Source organism: Telopea speciosissima, chromosome 4 (genome assembly GCF_018873765.1).
Source record: "Telopea speciosissima isolate NSW1024214 ecotype Mountain lineage chromosome 4, Tspe_v1, whole genome shotgun sequence".
Taxonomy (NCBI): domain Eukaryota; kingdom Viridiplantae; phylum Streptophyta; class Magnoliopsida; order Proteales; family Proteaceae; genus Telopea; species Telopea speciosissima.
Window position 1 is genome coordinate 65,111,732 of NC_057919.1, and position 18,745 is coordinate 65,130,476.

Below are 18,745 nucleotides of genomic sequence, written 5' to 3' on the forward strand. Positions count from 1 at the left end.
TTCACTGTCTCATCTATCAAAACAATATCATCAGCAAAAAGCATACACTAAGGGACCTCATCTTGGATGTGCCTGGTTAAGTCATTCATGATAAGTGCAAACAAAAAAGGGCGTAAGAGTTGATCCTTGGTGTAACCCAATTGTAATAGGGAATTCACTACTTTGGCCCCCCTGCAGTTCTGACACTCGTCACTACGCCCTCATACATGTCTTTGATTATATCTACATAGTTACTTGAGCTCCTTCTCTTCCCTAGGACATGCCAAATGAGCTCTTTAGGGACTCTATCATAGGCCTTTTCTAAGTCGATAAAGATCATATAGAGATTCCTTTAGAAAGCTTTAAATATTTCCATAAGCCTCCTTAAAAGGTAGATAGCTTCTGTGGTGAATCTCCCTGGCATAAAACCAAACTGGTTCTCCGATATATCAGTTTCTCTTATTAAGTGGGCTTCAATGATTTTTCCCAAAGTTTCACGGTATGACTCATTAGTTTTATGCCTCTATAGTTATTGCAGTTCTGGATATGACATTTATTCTTATAAATAGGAACTACAGTGCTTCTCCTTCACTCATCTAGCATTTTCTTTGCACTCAAAATCTTGTTAAACAACTTGATTACCCAAGATATCTCCCGTGCTCCTAAGCTCTTCCACACTTCAATTGGGATCTCATTCGGTCCCGGTGTTTTACCGACCTTCATCTTTCGTAGGGCTTCTTTAACTCGGCCTCGCCAACTTGTTGTAGATGTCCATGCCGTGTATTGGCTTCAAGACTATTCCTCTCCACTTCTGAATCCATCCTATTGGTCAAGGTAGCTCCATTTAGTAGGTTGTAAAAATATTCACCCCATCTCTCCAGAATGTCCTCATCTTGTATTAGTACTCTTCCATCCTTACTCTTAAATCTTAATGCATCTAACATGGTACAAATCTCTGCTCTTCCTTTCTCTTATTTTGGCGATCCGATAAATTGCATTTTCCCTTTCCTTTGTATAAAGTTTTTCATAGAGGTCATCATATTTCTTCGCTCTTGCTTTCCCCACAATCTTCCTAGCTTCTTTTCTGGCCGCATAATATCTCACCTTATCCTCTGCCTCGTTAGTCCTTTGCCAGGTCTTAAAACAAGCTTTCTTGGTCTTAATGGCTGCTTGAACCTCGTCATCCCACCATTAAATCTCTCTACGAGCCAGATATGTACCTTTTGAAATCCTTAGAACTTCTTTAGCAAGCTTCTTAATACAAGTCGCCATCTCAGTCCACATCTTATTGGTATCTCCCTCAAAATCCCACTTTCCTTGCAGAGATACTTTACCGGTAAATGATTCTAGGAGAACTCTTTGTAGTCACCCCCATCTTATCTTGGGGCAAACTTGTTTTGCCTTCTTACGTTGCCTCGTACTAAGGTACACATCCAAGACCATCAGTCTATGTTGAGCGGATAAGCTCTCTCCTGGTATAACCTTACAGTCCTTACATAAAAGTCTGTCAGACCTTCTAGTTAGGAAAATATCTATTTGGCTTGCATGTTGCCCACTCTTATACATTAGTAAATGTTCATCTCTCTTTTTAAGAAAGGTATTTGCAATGCACAGGTCAAACGCTATCGTAAAGTCTAACACTGAGATCCCCTCTTCATTCCTCTCTCCAACTCCGTATCCTCCGTGAACCTCTTCATAGCCTCTATGATCCCTGCCCACATGTCCGTTAAGGTCACCTCCGATAATAATTTTCTCTCCCAGACCAAAACCTTGCGCTAATCCATCCATGTGTTCCTAGAATTGTATTTTAACACTCTCATCCAATTCTGCCTAGGGTGCATACGTGCTAACTATGTTGATAACCTTGTTGTCTAGCACCAGCTTGATAGATATGATCCTATCTCCAAATCTTTTAACATCAACTACTTCGTTCTTCAGGTCTTTGTCCACAACTATGCCCATTCCACCTCTCCTGCTTTCGTCTCCCAAGTACCATAGTTTGAAGTCATCCAACGCCTTGGCTTTGTGACCCTTCCATCTCGTTTCTTGAATGCATGCAACGTTAATCCTTGTTCTCCGCATAACATCTATCAACTCCATACTCTTACTCGTCAAGGATCCGATGTTCTAGGATGCAAATCTAATCCTACTCTTATGAACAAGATTAGTATTGAAAGACATGATATAAGACAAGGTAAGGGATAATAAAAAAATAGTAGGATCCATGCAAAAGGGATTGGCTGGATAATATAGTGCCGCCTGCCTGCCTGACGCACCAATAAGTAGAAAATTAAAAGTACAAGGCAATGAGAAAGATAATAAAGGAAAACAAGAAAAGAGCAACCCTAATGCTTCAGCATCAAATAAACAAACGAAAGTAACATAAATAGAACTGCTTGCAAAGAGGGATACTAATAGACAGTACCAAAACGCATACTGTAGAGGTGCCCAAAGTTTAGGCGCTAACAAACAAACAGTTCACAGATAAACAACAGTGGTCAACGCATAAAACAGTTGGATAAAACAAGAGCAGATATCAGAATGGCTGAAACAACAAATAGCAGAGACAGACTCATTAACAGAGGGGTAGCAGAGATGACACACAACAAATATCAAAGCAAGAGTGAAAGGGCTGGAACAATACAATAAACAAATACACAGAATAAACAAATATTAACTAGAACAATAAAAAGATGGTATACTAAAAGTCCCTTACTAAACTGAGGACTCCAAGCCCTCTGTCAAAGGCAACTTAGGATCGTTGAGAGCACCTCTAGCGATCTCATGCCATATATTTTGTATTTTTATAATTTATTTTATTACTCACAAGGGGATCCACTCAGTCAGATCACCAATCTATTCAGATCAGCTAGTCAGTGAATGAGTTGATTTTCCTAGTTCTGTCGATAATCTGCGTTTCAAAACTATCGGTCATGCAAATACTTTAAAGAGTTCTCTTCAAGAAATCGCAATTAACGGTACCTGAGCAGGCAGGGAGGGTGAAAGTTCAAACCCTAGGAAGTCCAACGGGGTCCCCAACACATTCTCCTCTTGGTGGCATGTGATGGTGTTTCCAAATGAGTGTGTGTTACATGCATGGCCATGTGTACAGGCCTGCAAGTGTAGGGGTTGTTGAGAGATTGTTGTTGTCCTTAACAGCTCGAGCTTTTCAGATATAACATAATATTGTGTAAAGGCTGGAGGGTGAGCTAAAAGCTTGAAAATGTTTGATTCACGATGAATACAATAATTACAAAAAAGCATAGGGAGAGGGTTTTTTTTGGGTTAAGCAATGATGGGAAAAGCAATGATTAATAATTTACTGCCGTACAGTTACAATTGGAAACCAAAAAGGAGGGTGATTTTATATACTACCTAGGTCCTAACTCAAGAAACCAGTCAGACATAGATAAAGTGGATACTCACATGAAGCTCAGATCCATTTTTGCCCGGAGAAGCTTTTCACCATGCAAAGAATCATCAAGGAATGACTTTGTACTGTCGTAAAAGGTGAACTCAGGAGAGACAACCTACAGGTGTCAATAACAAAAATCCAAGCACCATCAAATAAAAAATGTTACCAAAATAATTAAAGGGGCGTACCAAGTGCACAAGGCTCCCGCCACTGCGGGATCTGGGGACAGTCATAATGTACATAGCCTTACCCCTGTTTTGCAAAGAGGTTGTTTCCCGACTCGGACCTGCAACCAATAGGTCGCAATGGACCAACCTTACCGTTGCACCAAGGCCCACCCTCAATTACATATTGAATTATGTAGGATGACTTTCATCTCAGTATGTCTCATATGCCTTGGTTACATAAAATTAGAAATAAACGAAAATAATAAAAATTTCTCAGATGCTTTGATGTCATTTGGTCCTCCCAAAAAGGTCATTCAGTTGGTAAGAAAACTGTTAAGCACTACGAGAAAAAAAAAAGAAAAGATGAGGTAAGATCTTAACTGGTTTGCACAATTAATAGATTTTTTTAATATCTCCAACAGGATACTCCCACGATTTAGAAGGAACTTTTTGAGAGGAAATAAAATGATTTTATAATCTGTTAGAATAGATCCAGAATCACAAGATTGATCCAAGTCATCCAACAATGAGAAGAATCAATGATATGGGTGGAAGGTCCCAAAGGAATATTTTTAAGTCTGCTATCATTCTCTGTATGTGACCATAATGAAAAGTTATCCTGCTAGCATAGGCGTTAGCTTTCCTTCGGGTTCCTCGACTTAAAAAAAAAAACCAATTCTCTATTACCTCCAAAGTAGAGGCTTCCACCTGACAAACAGATGAAATATCAGGTGAAAGAAGAAAAAATTATCATTCATCTACATTTTGTATGTGAGATGGGCAGTAACGAGGATCAAGATCACAGATTGGTCTGGAGTAGAGGCTGACTGATCCTAGAGTTAGCTTGGATTGGCTGATCCTAACTGAAGCTAATTCGATAGGCCAATCCTCAAAACCTTGGCCAGAACAGCATGGGTTTATTATGTTACACTATTTGGGATACATATTGGTTGGAGTTGGGGTGCAAGTTGGGCCAAAATTGGGTTCAACTTTGAACCAAAACAGGGCTGTGCCTTTCTTGGTCTCACTTAGGTTAAAAAAATTTCAATTTCACAACCCTGGCCCGGTATGCTTGCAGGGTTGCACCCCAAGTTTTGAGATAGAATACTGAATTAATGGTTACTTCATGGCCTGACAGTTCAGATATTTACAGATAGAATATTGTGAAAGTTGGCTTGAAGTGTATTTGGGGTTAATGGAGAGAAGCGAGCAGGAAACTTTTTTTGGGGGGGGAGGGGGGGGTTAAGGCTAAGACAAACCAAGTATATGGGTATAAACGGCAGATCCAACGTCGAACTAGGCATGGGCTTATGATGGATTCTCAAGGCTGGATAAAGCAAAGCAACAGGTGGAACTAATGGGCATGTTCTACTTAATTCCTAGCTCTTTTTACTTTCCAGACCGGTGTTATTTTGTACACAACGATGAAAAGAGATGAATATTTCAACATACATAATGATACTTGTACAAGTTACTACATCAATGAAATAAATTTATTACCGATTGATACAGGAATAGAGAAAAAGAAACAGAGGAAGAGCTTGCAGAGTGATATGGAATTGAAAAAGGACCTTGGGAGATTCCACCTTCCGGTGAAAAAAATATATATAAATCCTATGTGACTGATAGAGAAATACATTGCTGATACAAAATTTTGTTGACATTTTAACCAGGCGCCAAGAAATATTTCTGAGAGGTTCGTACTTCTGTTCGAAGTATCTACCATTGATCGAAAAAGAAGGGGCTGAAGGGAGGGTGATGTTCCCAGGCTGACAATGAGAGGGGGTGAATTAGTGTTAGATAAAACTTTTCGAAATTCCCCTCAGCTGAGATCACAACCACACACACAACTGCAACTGATGTCTCTGCACTGTAGCAATCAAATTACACCACTGGCCAGAGCGTTCCGTAATTACCGGGTACAGTTCATATGTACCCTCGCCTTCGACCAAAAGAGGTCAGACCTACCAAGGGATACAAAATCATCTTGCAAAACAGATTACACTTCTATCCACAACCACACAGTACATAATATAATTTACGTGGTTCGGCAGTATGCCTACATCCACGGGGTAATGCCCAACCCTGGGCTTCGTGTATTACCCAACACTTAACAAGGATTACAATTCGACGGCAACTGTAGTCCAAAAGTCCCTACTCCTGCTTCTGACAATGCTCCAACACTGTCAAGGGCACCCTCCTTTTTTTTTTTTGGTGAATAAAAAATTATATTTCCAAGGCCCGAGAGGGGCGAAAGGGAGAAGGGGGGGGGGGGATGTACAAAAAGGGGGGGAGAAAAGAAGGGGGGGGGGGGAAGCCCCGAGCTCCTCTAAGGGGAGGGGCTGGGGCGTAAAAGAGCTCTATCTAGACCCCAGGAAACAACAATGTGCCTATTCCTTGGGGTATCCAAAAAGGCCTTGAGGCAAAAGACTAAGCTTAGAGGATACATCCCAAGAGATGGCTTTCCAAATCGAGTCGAAAGAACGAGATTTGGAAGTCCATCTCCTAAGGTTCCTCTCCATCCAAATGTGAGAAATAGTGGCACCGAGCACGAGCTTGCCAATGGTGTCGCAGGTGGTGCAGCCCGGAAAAGTCATGGCCATCCAAAGCCACTCTCTAGCGAAAGGAAGGATACTTCTGTTGCGAGGCCAAATGGACGACAGGGCTATTTTCCAGATGGTGGTAGACAAAGGGTAGGCGAAAAAAAGATGGTCGATGTCTTTCGAACCATGCCAGCAGAGGGTGCAAGAGGTTGGGACAGGGATTCTACGGTGGGAGAGGAAAGCTTGGGTTGGGAGGCAGTAGTTTAGGGTTCTCCAGAGAAGGAAGCTGTGGCGGGGGATGTGGCCTTTGAACCAGACAAGCTTGAGCCACAGGACAGTGGGGGCTTGAAGTCTGACAAGGTTTTAGGCAGATTTGAAGCTTAAGAGGCCAGTGTTGGATGGAAGCCAACAAACCTTGTATGCGAGACCTGGGGGGGGGGGGAGGGGGGGAGAGTGGTCCAGATTAGGGAGAGGGTGGGATGAGGGGGGAGGGGGGTCCAGTTGCCATTAGAGATAATGGACGAAAGAAGGGCAGATTTTGGAATCCTGGAGGAGTAGATTTCCCTAGGGCCAAAGAAGTTATAAAGAACTCCAAATGGGTGCCAGGGGTCAAGCCATAAGGAAGTGGAGGACCCATCAGAAATGGAAGAGGAGATGGCTGATAGGGCTAGAGGGCGAAGGTGAAGGATTTTCCACCATATCCAGGAGCAATCCTTAGGAATGGAGACAGTCCAGATGGAGTCGATTTTGAGGAGGTGAGAGTAGACCCACTGAACCCAAATGGAGTCCTGTTTGGAAGAGATTTTCCAAATAAGCTTCAGAATCCCAGCAGTGTTGGAGTCACGGATGCAGCGAATGCCAAGACCACCCTCGGATTTGGGAAGGCAGATGGAGTTCCAACTGATCGGGTGGAGGAATTTGGAGGATTCCTTTCCTTTCCAGAGGAAAGTAGCAAACAGGGATTCCATGGCTTTAATGATGGCTTTAGGAATGACAAAGATACCGTTCCAATAAATGTAAGAGGATTGAAGAATGGATCTAATGCATTCAAGCCTACCCCATAAGAGAGGAGTCTGCCCTTCCAAAGTTGGAGGCGCTTGCGGATAATGTCGAGCATGGGGGTGCAATGGTGGCTGGAGAGCCTAGCAGGGATAAGAGGGAGGCCCCGGTATTTCACTAGCAGGGAGCCCTGAGAAAAACCAGTGAGGAGGAAGAGGGAATCCTTCTCGAGGTCTGAAACACCGGAGAGGAAGAGTTTGGATTTAAGGAGGTTGATACGGAGGCCGAATAGACTTTCAAAGAGGTTAAGGGATGCCATAATGGCAGAGATGGAGGAGGGAGAGGCTTTGGAGAAGATCATAAGATCATCCGCAAAGGACAGGTGGGTGAGGTTGAGCTGCTTGCACTTGGGGAGGGGGGAGATAAGATGAAGGTCAGTTTTGGCTTGGATACTCCTCGAGAGGACTTCCAAGCCAGGGAGAAGAGGAAGGGGGAGAGGGGGCAACCCTGACGAATGCCAACTTTAGAGTGGAAGAAACCAGCTGGGGAGCCATTGACAATAACCGAGAAGGAGGGGGTGGAGATACAAGCATAGATCCAACGGATGAAAGGGGGGGAAAGCCCATCTACGACAGCACATTGCAGATGAAGTCCCATCTGAGGGAATCAAAAGCTTTGTGGAGATCAATTTTCATAAGGGCAGCAGGAGAGCCAAGCTTCATTGGTGAGAAACCGGTCAAGCTTGCAAGCAATACGGCCAGAGCCCCCCCTACGGTTGTGCCAGGTGAGAGAGGAGCCAGACCATCTAAGGTCATCAATACCAATGTCTTCAAGGCAGTCATTGAAGGCCTGGACAGACGGTAAGTCAATGGGACGACCACCAACCTTCTCAGATTGGGATCGGACAACATTGAAATCTCCTCCCACTCCCCAAGGAAGAGGGCCAATCCTAGTTTTAATATGAGATAGATCATCCCAAAGAGAAGAGCGGTCCACGGCCCTATTGAGGGCATAGGACAAAAGTGAGGTAGAAAGAAGAGGTGGAGTTGGGAAGGGTGAGAAGAAGGTGGATAAGCAGGGCACCCTCCTTTTACTAGCAACAACTACGTAAAACAAGATTTCACTATCGCCTGTTGAATCGTTGAGCATCAACTCAACATGGTTTACAATGGATGGAATCAAATTAAAACACCGAATCCCAATTACAAATAACATGTAGCTAACATATTCAACTCATAATCACCTATTTAGCTACTAATAGAATATGGGAAAGTTTTACATGTTAACACATTGGTCTAAGCCACTGGAAGAAATCCATTGATGCTCTTGGAATGTTGAACCGATGAAACCAATCTTCAAACCACGATGATCAGAATCCCAAATGATGATGAGCACCATGCAACGCACAAAACCTCCATTAAAATCACCTTCAAACTTCAACACACCTCCTCAAGTAAACAAGTTGAGTTCCTTCTCTTCAACAGACACAAACATCAACATTCTAACTTCAAAATATGATAAAAAAAATCTCAGGAGGCTGTTGGATGATTCAACACACTTCAATCCACTCTCAAGTTTACTCAAAATTGCTCCTCTGTTTTTCACCAATTTTCGAGCATAAGCTTGCTGTTCAGGTGATACAGGGATGCAGAAGGGATTTTTGTGAGAATTTTGATATATTAGGCCCCAATCGGAGATCGGACGGTCAAGATATGCCTAGAAGGTTTGGCCAATCATAAAATTCCATTTGGAATAAAAAAATGCAAGTGTACCGTGTCCTGAGGAAGCACATGATCTAAGGAACACGGTGGGTGCACGAAATCACATCATCAGTGGATCGTCAGATGTGCATCGAATGATGTGGCGCTATAATACCCAATGGATTAATGTCAGACGGTACATTAGAGATGTCATTGTCGGCGTCAGACCAAAAAATAAAAGAGCAATTGGAGCTCGACTTAAAGTATCTCAAGGATTATGCAGGAAGCACTCAGAACAACAAAAATTCTGTACGTGATCAACACCACGTCACAAAAAGGTCACCTGAAAAAGGTGACAACACGTTTCGATCAATGAGAATTTTGTACAGCGCAAGATGCACTCAACCCTTCATCTTGTCTGGCATAATTTAAAAAGCCCTCGGCCCTTGGATCTGAATCCGAGCTTAGAAGCTTTGATTGTGGCAAGTCAAAACCCTCCTTTTGGAATCTCAAAGAGTAATTGGTGAGCTGGCGTTCCATAGACGCAGATATCAAATAATACCATTCACCATAACCGAAAAAGTAGAAATGCACGTTTTGAGGCTTGATTGCTTCGTACAACTCAAAACATGCCTAGCCATAAATGTGGTCAGTTAAAACTGTGACTTTTCTCGGCCTTCAGATCAGCATCTTGATCAAAGGTTACTCTTATGAAGCCTAATCAAAAATCTTAAATGGGAATCTCAAGACATTCTACGATGCACATGTACCACACCACATCACTTTCCTTTGGTGAGCCCAAGACACCATGTATAACCACGTCCTTAACATTTATTTGAGCTACTAATGTAATTCCACCGATTGGAATCTTGAAAATATCATAAAACCCTTAATAAATCTGACTTTTTGAGACTTGCATACACACTGTATCGCACATGGGCTGATGTACATTTCGGTCAACCGGATTCCATATTTTGGAATCTCTGGAATTTAAATATAACACTTAAAATTCCAACTGAACTCCTTCAAACCTTTTGATATTTGCATCCAGGTCCCTCCTAAACTTTGTGTCGAAAACAAAACCCCTGTGGGTTAAAACACCAACAGAAACTTCATAAGAATTTGAGGCCAAAATTTGGCTATGGGAACCCCTTTTATACACCATAGTATCCAACCCCGCCGATTTGAAGGGGTGCGCACGTTAGGCTCTGGTGGTGTAGGCTAGGGTTTAGCGTTTTGCGAGCTAGGCTATGGCGTGTCCTCCTTCTCAGGAGGAGCACCCACCTGATGCTCCTCTTCATGGGGTCCCCTCGGGTGGGTCTGCTCCCTCGTTTGCGACAGTGGTGTCTCGATCGTTGGCCCCAGCCACAGCAGCAAAGACTCACGTGGACATCGCAGTGAAGCAGCCTTCTTCCTTCTACGGTGAACCAGCGGTGTTTTTTTCAAGGGAGGAGATCGATCTTTCGGAGCAGACTTTCGCGACCACTCTGATTGCCAAGTACAGCCATGGTAGACCTTCGCTGCACGCGATCAAAGCTTTCCTCCATAAATCCCTGTACGTGCAAAGTGATGTGGTGGTCTCAACTTTGGATCGACGACATGTCCTACTACGTTTCTCGGCGCCAGCAGACTTCGTGAAGGTGTGGCTAAAGGAGCAAGTGTTTATTCAGGGTTTCCTTTTCCGTTTCTTGAAATGGTCTTCTGATTTCGTGTCGGGATGGGAATCCCCTCTGGTTCCTGTTTGGGTCACTTTGCCAGGCCTGCCAATCAATTTTTACCAAGGAAACTTCCTGGTTTCGATTGCTGCTGCTATTGGGAAGTTCTTGAGAGTAGATGAAGCGACGGCGGCTGTTACAAGAACTGTTGAGGCTAGGTTCTGTGTGGAGGTTGATCTCAGATGCGAGCTGCCTACAAAGATATGGATTGGGTGTGGAACTGAGGGTTTTTACCAGAGGGTGGTCTAGAAGAAGCTTCCAGTGTATTGCTCCTGGTGTTCAAAGCTGGGTCATGCGAAGGAGGTTTGTAGGAAGGCGAGAAAGTCTGGAGGGGCTGCAAGGCAATCTGAATTCCATGTGAGCCGGCAGGAACAGCGTGGGGTGGATTCAGGGCTTCACACGTAGGCAAGCATCAGGGACGACAATGGTGTGTATGTACCTGCTGGGGAAGGAACTTCTCGGGATGAGGGGAGAGGGCTGGTGACGACGGCCCAGCGTCGTGGTCTTCGTAGTTGGTCTGGCCGATGGAGGTAGTCTGGTGCTGTTGCAACAGCCAGGGAGGGCTCGGCAGGCGGAGTTGAGCAGGAGTTCAGAGATCTCCCGGAGAGAATCCCTTCCAGTGAAGGGCCACGGGTGAGTGAGGATGCGGCGGCGGCAGGAACTGCAGCGCTACTGGCGCCGGAGGAGACGATCGGTGATCAGGTTGTTGCGGAGGGGATAATCCCCACTGAAGTGGTTGTAATCATTGATGCTGAAGAGGGCGAGACTGATAGGCAGCGTGATTTGGACTGTGATCAAGAGTTTGAAGCTCCTTCTCAGGAGAGGTCAGGCGTGCGTGTGGGCCCTGGTGCAAACTGTTCGCAATCTGTGGGGGAGCCTGCTGCACGTTTTTTTAAGCATGGAGTTTCGGCCATCCGCACCAGGGATGATTCTGAGGTGGCTGAGCTACCTGCACCCATAGTACTATATCTCGTGATATATCGGTATCTCGGGCCTACCGAGATATCCGAAATATCGCGAAATATGCCCGAAATATTGCATTTTTTCTGCAATATTTCGGGGGTCCATCTCGGGGGGTATATGGCCATATCTAAGCCTGAAACTTCATGGACAGCCTTATTTAAGCTTAATAAACACATTTAAACCATAAAATTGTAAAAATGTGAATTCAAATTGGTGTTTTGGGCTTGCACCCTTGATTGACATACGGTCGCCGACCCTAATGTATAAATAGTTAAATACACATAGATTGCTTGTGAAATCACAACTTAAGTTACAAATTACAAGTGCTAAACTGCTAATAGTAGTTGTTGTGCCTCCCTGGATCAATCCCACTCATGCCTCGCTGGAGTTGACGTCCATTGCTCTCTGTTTGAAGGACATATGTGGACCACGGTATAGAATCGGAGAAGAAACGAGTGTAGTCATCTACAAGTGTCACGTAAATGGAATCACCAACATACTGTAGGTAACCTATCCTAGGATATAAACTAGGGTTACCAATCGATCCAGTCCGTGAAGAAGATGATCCACTGTGATATGATGTTGGCGCCGGCGCAAGAGGCGATGGCATTGGCCGCATGTATGGGCTGGTGAGGTTGGTAGCTAGGTCCGCTAGGGTATGCAAAGATGTTATCTACAAAAGATGATCCAAGATGTCCCGGGACTGGATCTGGTAGTCATAGTCCCCTACCCCACTAAATCGCCCATATGATGATGATCCATATCCATATCCACTGTAAGGTTGTGATGCACCATAATCCGATGCCAATGGAGTGGCATGTGCGTCAAAAGATGGGGCACGCCAATGTCCAGTCGGTCCTCCCTCCCTATCAGCCATACTTAAACCACCAACAAAGCTAGATAGGTTATCAATGTCCATGTGATCAGGTTGCAACTGTGTTTGTCGACCCCTACGCTTCCTATTGTACGTATGTAGGGGGCCTCTCGAGGGTGGGGGTGCGGGGGCACGTGCTCCGTGGTCCGTATCTTGTGTGGCATGATCAAACTGTGTCTCTCCAGTGAATCGGAGTGGCTCTACAGGTGCCGTATCCTGGGCCTCCTGGCCTACCACATAACAGTCTCTCATGCCGTCAAATTCTTCACCAGCATCACCACCACCAGCATTACCACAACCATCATCACCATCACCACCACCAGCATCACCATCATCATCATTTGAGGTGTTGGTGGTACTGGTAGAGGTGTTGGGGTTGCCCTCACACTTTGTGATCTTTTAAAAGGATTCAAAGTTCTAGGACCTCCAGAACTGCCAGCTCCTCCACTACCCCCTACTCTTTGTCTCTGCTGATCATCTTGAAAACTTCCTCTACTCCTCGAAACAGTCCGCCTAAAATCCCTAGCCTCCTCTTTGTTTGTATGTCATCGTGCATCGCAATGTCATCATCGAGAGGAGGAGGAGGAGGAGTCATCATCATCATCATCATTGTATCGTCTTCCTCCTCCCATCGAACTCCTCATCGTATCCTCAAGTTGTTCTCTTATCCTTTGCTTGTCACCTTCCTCTTCTTTCTTCCCCTCAAACTATCACCAATCTCCCTGGCTACTTCAAGAGGGACCATATGACAACCTACAACATCTTTAGATCCTCCATCAATGATGTTGTTTAAGTCTCACTGGACCCACCTCCCATAAATTGCATGTAATGACAATAGTTACATATAGATTTTCTCTTATCCCCATCAAGGGAGTACCAGTAACCATGCAATGTCACCCCTATCTTGGTGGCTGGTCTCTCTTATTCCCTCTGTTCTCTTTGTTCCCTCCGCCCCTTTGTTGACTACTTTCCCCACCTTTTGCTTGCCCTTCGCACGTTGTCTATCACGATCCGCCATAATGATACTTGTTTCTCGCAATGTAAGTAACACAAATAATTAAAAACTTAATGTAGATGCACTTCAATCGCTACTTTTAGATTACTAATACACTTGTATAGTTATTTAATATTTTTCCCCTAACCCTTATATTTTTCACATAATTAAAACCAATTTTTTATATATAATGTTAATATAAGTATTGACCTAACACAACAAAACCAAAAATTAGTAAACATAATATACATGTAATGCATCTCAAAACATATAGAAATAACTTTCATATTTTTTCATTATTTTTAAAACTTAAAACTCATATTTTTCCTTATTTATTTCTGTTTTTTTTATTTTTTATATATTTTTCTTAGTTTTCGAAAATTAAAAGAATTATTTAAGAGCAGAAAAATAAATCCGACACTGTGAAGCCGTAGATCGGCCATTGGTGTCCAACATATATTTAATTCATTACCATCTAAGTCATATTACCCCTAATTATTTCCTATTTTAGTTGTAGGAAAATGAATTTTTAAAACCAAAAAAAAAATAAAAAAAATACATATGGGAAAAAAATTTCGACACCGTGAGGCTGTAGATCGGCCTCCGGTGTCTAACATATATTAATATCATCAACATCCAACAACATTCGTACAAAGTTTTTTTAAAAAAAATAGTTTTAGAGAAATATAATTTACCTTAAATAATGAAAATAGGCTTGGATGATGAGCTTAGATGACCCTCCGACGTCTTCCCGGCGACAAGGAGCTTCAACAATGCTTTGATGAGGCTTGGAAGGGAGGAAGAAATGCAAAAAATGAGGAAGAAGAGAGAAAATTTGATTTTCAGCAGCTCTCGGTCGAAATATCGACCAAGAGCTGCGAAATATGGAATTATAAGGCCCTTAGTGTGACACTATTTGTTACTTTTACAATATCTCGCGATATATCGTGAGTTCCACGATATATCACGATATATCGACGAGATATTGTATTTTTATGTTTCGGAAGTTTTTCGTATCTCGGACATGTCGAGATTCACGAAATATGGCGATATATCGCCGATATTTCGCGAGATTTTATACCATGCCTGCACCCACGTTGGAGAGAGAGGCCCTACTGGAGAGCTTCAGGAGATTTAACGCTGTGATTGGAAACAGAGTTCGAAGTACATTTGAGAGGTTGGGGGTGGATTCTACAGAGCCTTCGGGGGCGCGAGCATGGAGAAGATCAAGGCAAGTGTCTACTCGTACTTCGCTGCTCAGGGCGGCAAATGTGTACAAGAGAAAGAAAATCAGGAAGGCAAGGCGGGGTAGGCCAGCCAGGGTGGAGCAGTCACAGCGTATCACAAGGTCAATGGGACCAATAGAGCTACTCCAATCCGTTTCCCAATGAACCGTTTATTTTGGAATGCTCGGGGAGTAGGTAATAAGCCAACCTCAAGGCGGTTGAAAGCTTTAGTGGGTCAGCATAAATTTGACGTTGTTGCGATTGCAGAACCTAAGGCGCAGATATCTAAAGGGAGAAGAATTATGAGAAGGATTGGGTTGGATTCTCTGCATACCCAGGACAGGCTGTGGAATTTTTGGAGGGAATCTATGCAAGTAACCGTGGTAGATGAACAGAACCAGTTTGTCACCCTTCGGTGTGTTGATGTAGGGGTGGGAACCTTTTTTATTACCTTTGTGCATGGTCTTTGCACGACTGGTGAGAGGAGGGAGATGTGGTCGAGTCTGGAGGCCTTTTCCAGATCTATAGATGAGCCGTGGGCAGTTGGAGGTGATTTCAATGTGGTGGCTGATCCGACGGAGAAGGCGGGGGGCCGTCCTGCTTGCTCTCACTCCCTGGAGGAGTTTGGTAGTTTTGTTAGTAGGGCTAGACTCATGGATGCAGGATTCTCTGGCAGTATGTTCACTTGGTCAAATAACCAGGAAGGCACCAGCAGAGTTTTGGCCAGGTTGGACCGCTATATGGTTAATGCGGAGTGGGCTGGAGCTTTTCTTAGGACTGAGGTCACTCATTTTAACCGGACTTGTTCGGATCATGCCCCTCTTGGGATGTCCTTTGCAGTTCGTGGTGACCGAGGTTTTTTGTCCTTTAAGTTTCAGCAGATGTGGTTGTTACATCCAGAGTTTATGGGGTTTGTCAAAAGCCAGTGGGACAAGCCGGTTGTGGGATCTCTTCTTTATGTTCTGTATCTTAAGCTTAAAGGTCTTTACGGGGCTCTGCGGAGTTGGAACAAGGAGGTGTTTGGCAACATCCATCAGAGGGTCAGGGATGCAGAGGACAGTGTTAGAAGGGCAGAGGCCGAATCAGACCAGTGCAACAATGAGGCTAGGGGGGCTCTGCAGGCGGCCAGGGAGGCTCTTCAGGGGGTTCTTTTACAGGAGGAAATTTTCTAGAGGCAAAAGTCCAGGGCGACTTGGTTGAAGGAAGGGGACCGTAACACGAAGTTCTTTCATTCCTTGGTGAAGGTCAGAAGGAGGAAAGCTGGCATTCACAAAATTAAGGGAGGAGAGGGAGAGTGGATTTCCGATCCTGATGCAATTCAGGCGGAGGCGGTGCAATACTTCTCGGGGATCTTCACCTCTCAGGGGTGTGTGGTGGACGAGGGCTTTTGTCTTTGATTCCCAGGGTGCTCTCTTCTTCGGACAATGCTTTCCTCCTAGGGGTACCATCTATGGAGGAAGTGAGGACAGTAGTGTTTTCCCTTTCTGGGGACAGTGCCCCAGGCCCTGACGGTTTCTCGGGGATCTTCTTCTCGGCCTGTTAGGAGTTAGTGGGCCATGATGTGTGGGAGGCTGTTCAAGATTTTTTCATGGGTGGGGCTCTACCAAGAAGTTTTACGTCGGCCAACCTGGTTCTCGTTCCAAAGAAGGACAGTCCCGAGGTCATGGCAGACTTTCGGCCTATCAGTTTGTGTAACTTCTCCTATAAGATCCTGGCAAAGATCATCACTTCTAGGCTGGCTGGGCTTCTACCATCCTTGGTGGGGGAGAAGCAAGGTGCTTTTGTACAGGGACGTTGCATTCATGACAACATCGCCATTGTCCAGGAAATGGTTCAAGATCTGAACCACAAAACAAGGGGTGGCAATGTGATCCTCATGCTTGACATGGCCAAGGCTTATGATCGACTGGAGTGGGAGTTCCTCTAGCTTGTCTTGGAAAGGTTTGGCTTTAGTGTGGCTTGGATTTCTATGATGAAGAAGACGGTCGACAACTGCTGGTTTTCTGTTGTTTTGGGAGGCAAGCAGTCGGGCTTCTTTAAATCCTCTAGGGGGGTTCGACAGGGAGACCCCCTTTCCCCTTCCCTGTTTATCCTGGCAGAGGAGGTGCTAAGCAGGGGATTGAAAGGGTTATTTGTTGATGGACTAGCAGCCTACTACAGACTTCCGAGGGGATGCCCAGGCATTTCGCATAGCCTCTTTGCTGATGACACGATCATCTTTTCTAGAGGCTTAAAGAGATCACTGAAGCAGATTATGGGCTTCATCACCAGGTATGAGGGGTTCTCTGGACAGCTGGTTAATAGGCGGAAGAGCTGTTTTGTTCTAGAGGAAAATGCTTCGATGGCTGTTGCACACATGGTGGAGGTGGTTACTGGTTTCCCTAGGAAGGCCCTTCCTATCACCTACCTGGGTGCACCACTGCACTCAGGACGAATGAAGATCAATTTTTTTGATGCACTGGTAGGGAAGATCAGAAACAAAGTAGCGGGATGGAAAGGTAGGTTGCTGTCTTCTGGAGGTCGTGTTACGCTCTTGAGGCATGTGCTCTCCTCTATGCCAATTCATGTGTTGGCCACTCTGGACCCACCGAAAGCGGTCCTGCGCAGCCTTCATAAGATCTTTGCTGATTTTCTTTGGGGCAGCTTGGATTGGGGCAACCGCATGCATTGGGTAAGCTAGCAGAAGGTTTGTAAGCCTCTGGAGGAAGAGGGCTTGGGGGTTCAATTGCTGGAGGATGTGGGGACTGCACTCAAGTTGAAAGGGTTTTGGAAGGTTTTATCGGAGCAATCTCTGTGGAGTGATTTTTTCAGGGCCAAGTATTTCAAGAATTTGCATGTCACTTTGGCTGGGCGGGTCGGGACTGGCTCTAAAACTTGGCGCAACACCATGGAGTTCAAGGGGTTTGTGTTGGAGAGGTCCAGATGGCTGCTTGGGGTTGGTAATGTCTCTTTCTGGCTGGATAACTGGGTGGGTGTTGGCCCCCTTATTGACTTTGTCGACAATGGTTTGCTGGTGGATGTGAACTTGTGTCAAAGACGCGGTTGATGAGGAGGGGGCGTGGAAAGAGGATATCCTTAGCCTCATTGATTCAGAGGCGATCAGGGACACCATCAGGTCAGGGGGCTTTGCGCTCTCTAACAGGAAAGATGTGTTAATCTGGACTCCGGCGGGTGATGGCCGTTTCTCCTCTAAATCAGCATGGAATGAGGTCCGGCACAGGGGCACCCATAGATCCTTTGCTAAATGGATCTGGAATCAATCTATGCCCGTCAAAGTGGGGTACTTTTCTTGGCAGCTTTAGATGGGTAAAATTCCCACTGACGATTCTCTGATGGCCCTTGGCATTCCCTTAGCTTCTAGATGCAATTGTTGTGGGCAGCCAAGGAGGGAAACCGCGGACCACTATTTCGTCTCAGGTGGTACGGCTAAGAAGGTTTGGGAGTACTTTTCCGTCTTTTAGACATCCCGATATTGCCCACACAGGATGTGAGAAGCAGGATGGTGTTTTGGTAAGGCGCAGGGAGTTGCAAGAACCTCAGTGGCTACATCATTGGTATTTTGCCTGCTTTGATTGTGTGGGAACTCTGGAGGGAGAGGAATAACAGAAGGCATGATGAGAAGCGTCGCTGTGCAGCCTCCATCATTAAGCGTATCAAGGGGTGGTTAAGAGAAGTTCAATTGCCCTCTAAGCTGGGTGGGCTGGAGTCCTCTAGAAATACTTTAATCCTATAGTGTTTTGGCCTTGAGTCTCCTTCTGCAAGACTGAAACAGCCTTTCCCGATTTATTGGAGCCCCCCGGGTTCATTCCGTGAAGCTAAATGTTGATGGAGCTTGTAAAGGAAACCCGGGGCTTGGAGCTGGAGGAGGGGTGATCAGAGATCGTAGGGGTTTGGTGTTGGCAGCCTTTGCAAATGCATATGGGGAGTGCACTAATGCCATAGCTGAGCTCAGAGCGTTAAGGGATGGGTTGGAGTTATGTCAGGAGCTGGGCCTCGCAGACGTGGTGGTTAACTCAGACTCGGCCACCACGGTGAGTATGGTTAACCTCAAGAGGTGTAACTTATGGAAGGGATGGTACTGGTTCCAGGAGATTGTGGCTCTTGTCCTGCAGAGCTCGGGCCACCGTGTCTTTTGCATATCGGGAAAGCAACAGAGCGGCTGATTGGTTG

At 45.0% G+C, this 18,745-nt stretch overlaps 1 protein-coding gene across 2 annotated transcripts in view; it reads right to left on the reverse strand.

Annotated features, from left to right (window-relative positions):
• Positions 1–18,745, reverse strand: part of LOC122658659 — a 218,728-nt gene that overhangs the window by 98,482 nt on the left and 101,501 nt on the right. For both annotated transcript variants that reach the window (XM_043853701.1, XM_043853700.1), the window contains exon 36: positions 3,406–3,509. In XM_043853701.1, the coding sequence (XP_043709636.1) occupies positions 3,406–3,509 (104 nt within the window). The remainder of the gene's footprint in view (positions 1–3,405; positions 3,510–18,745) is intronic.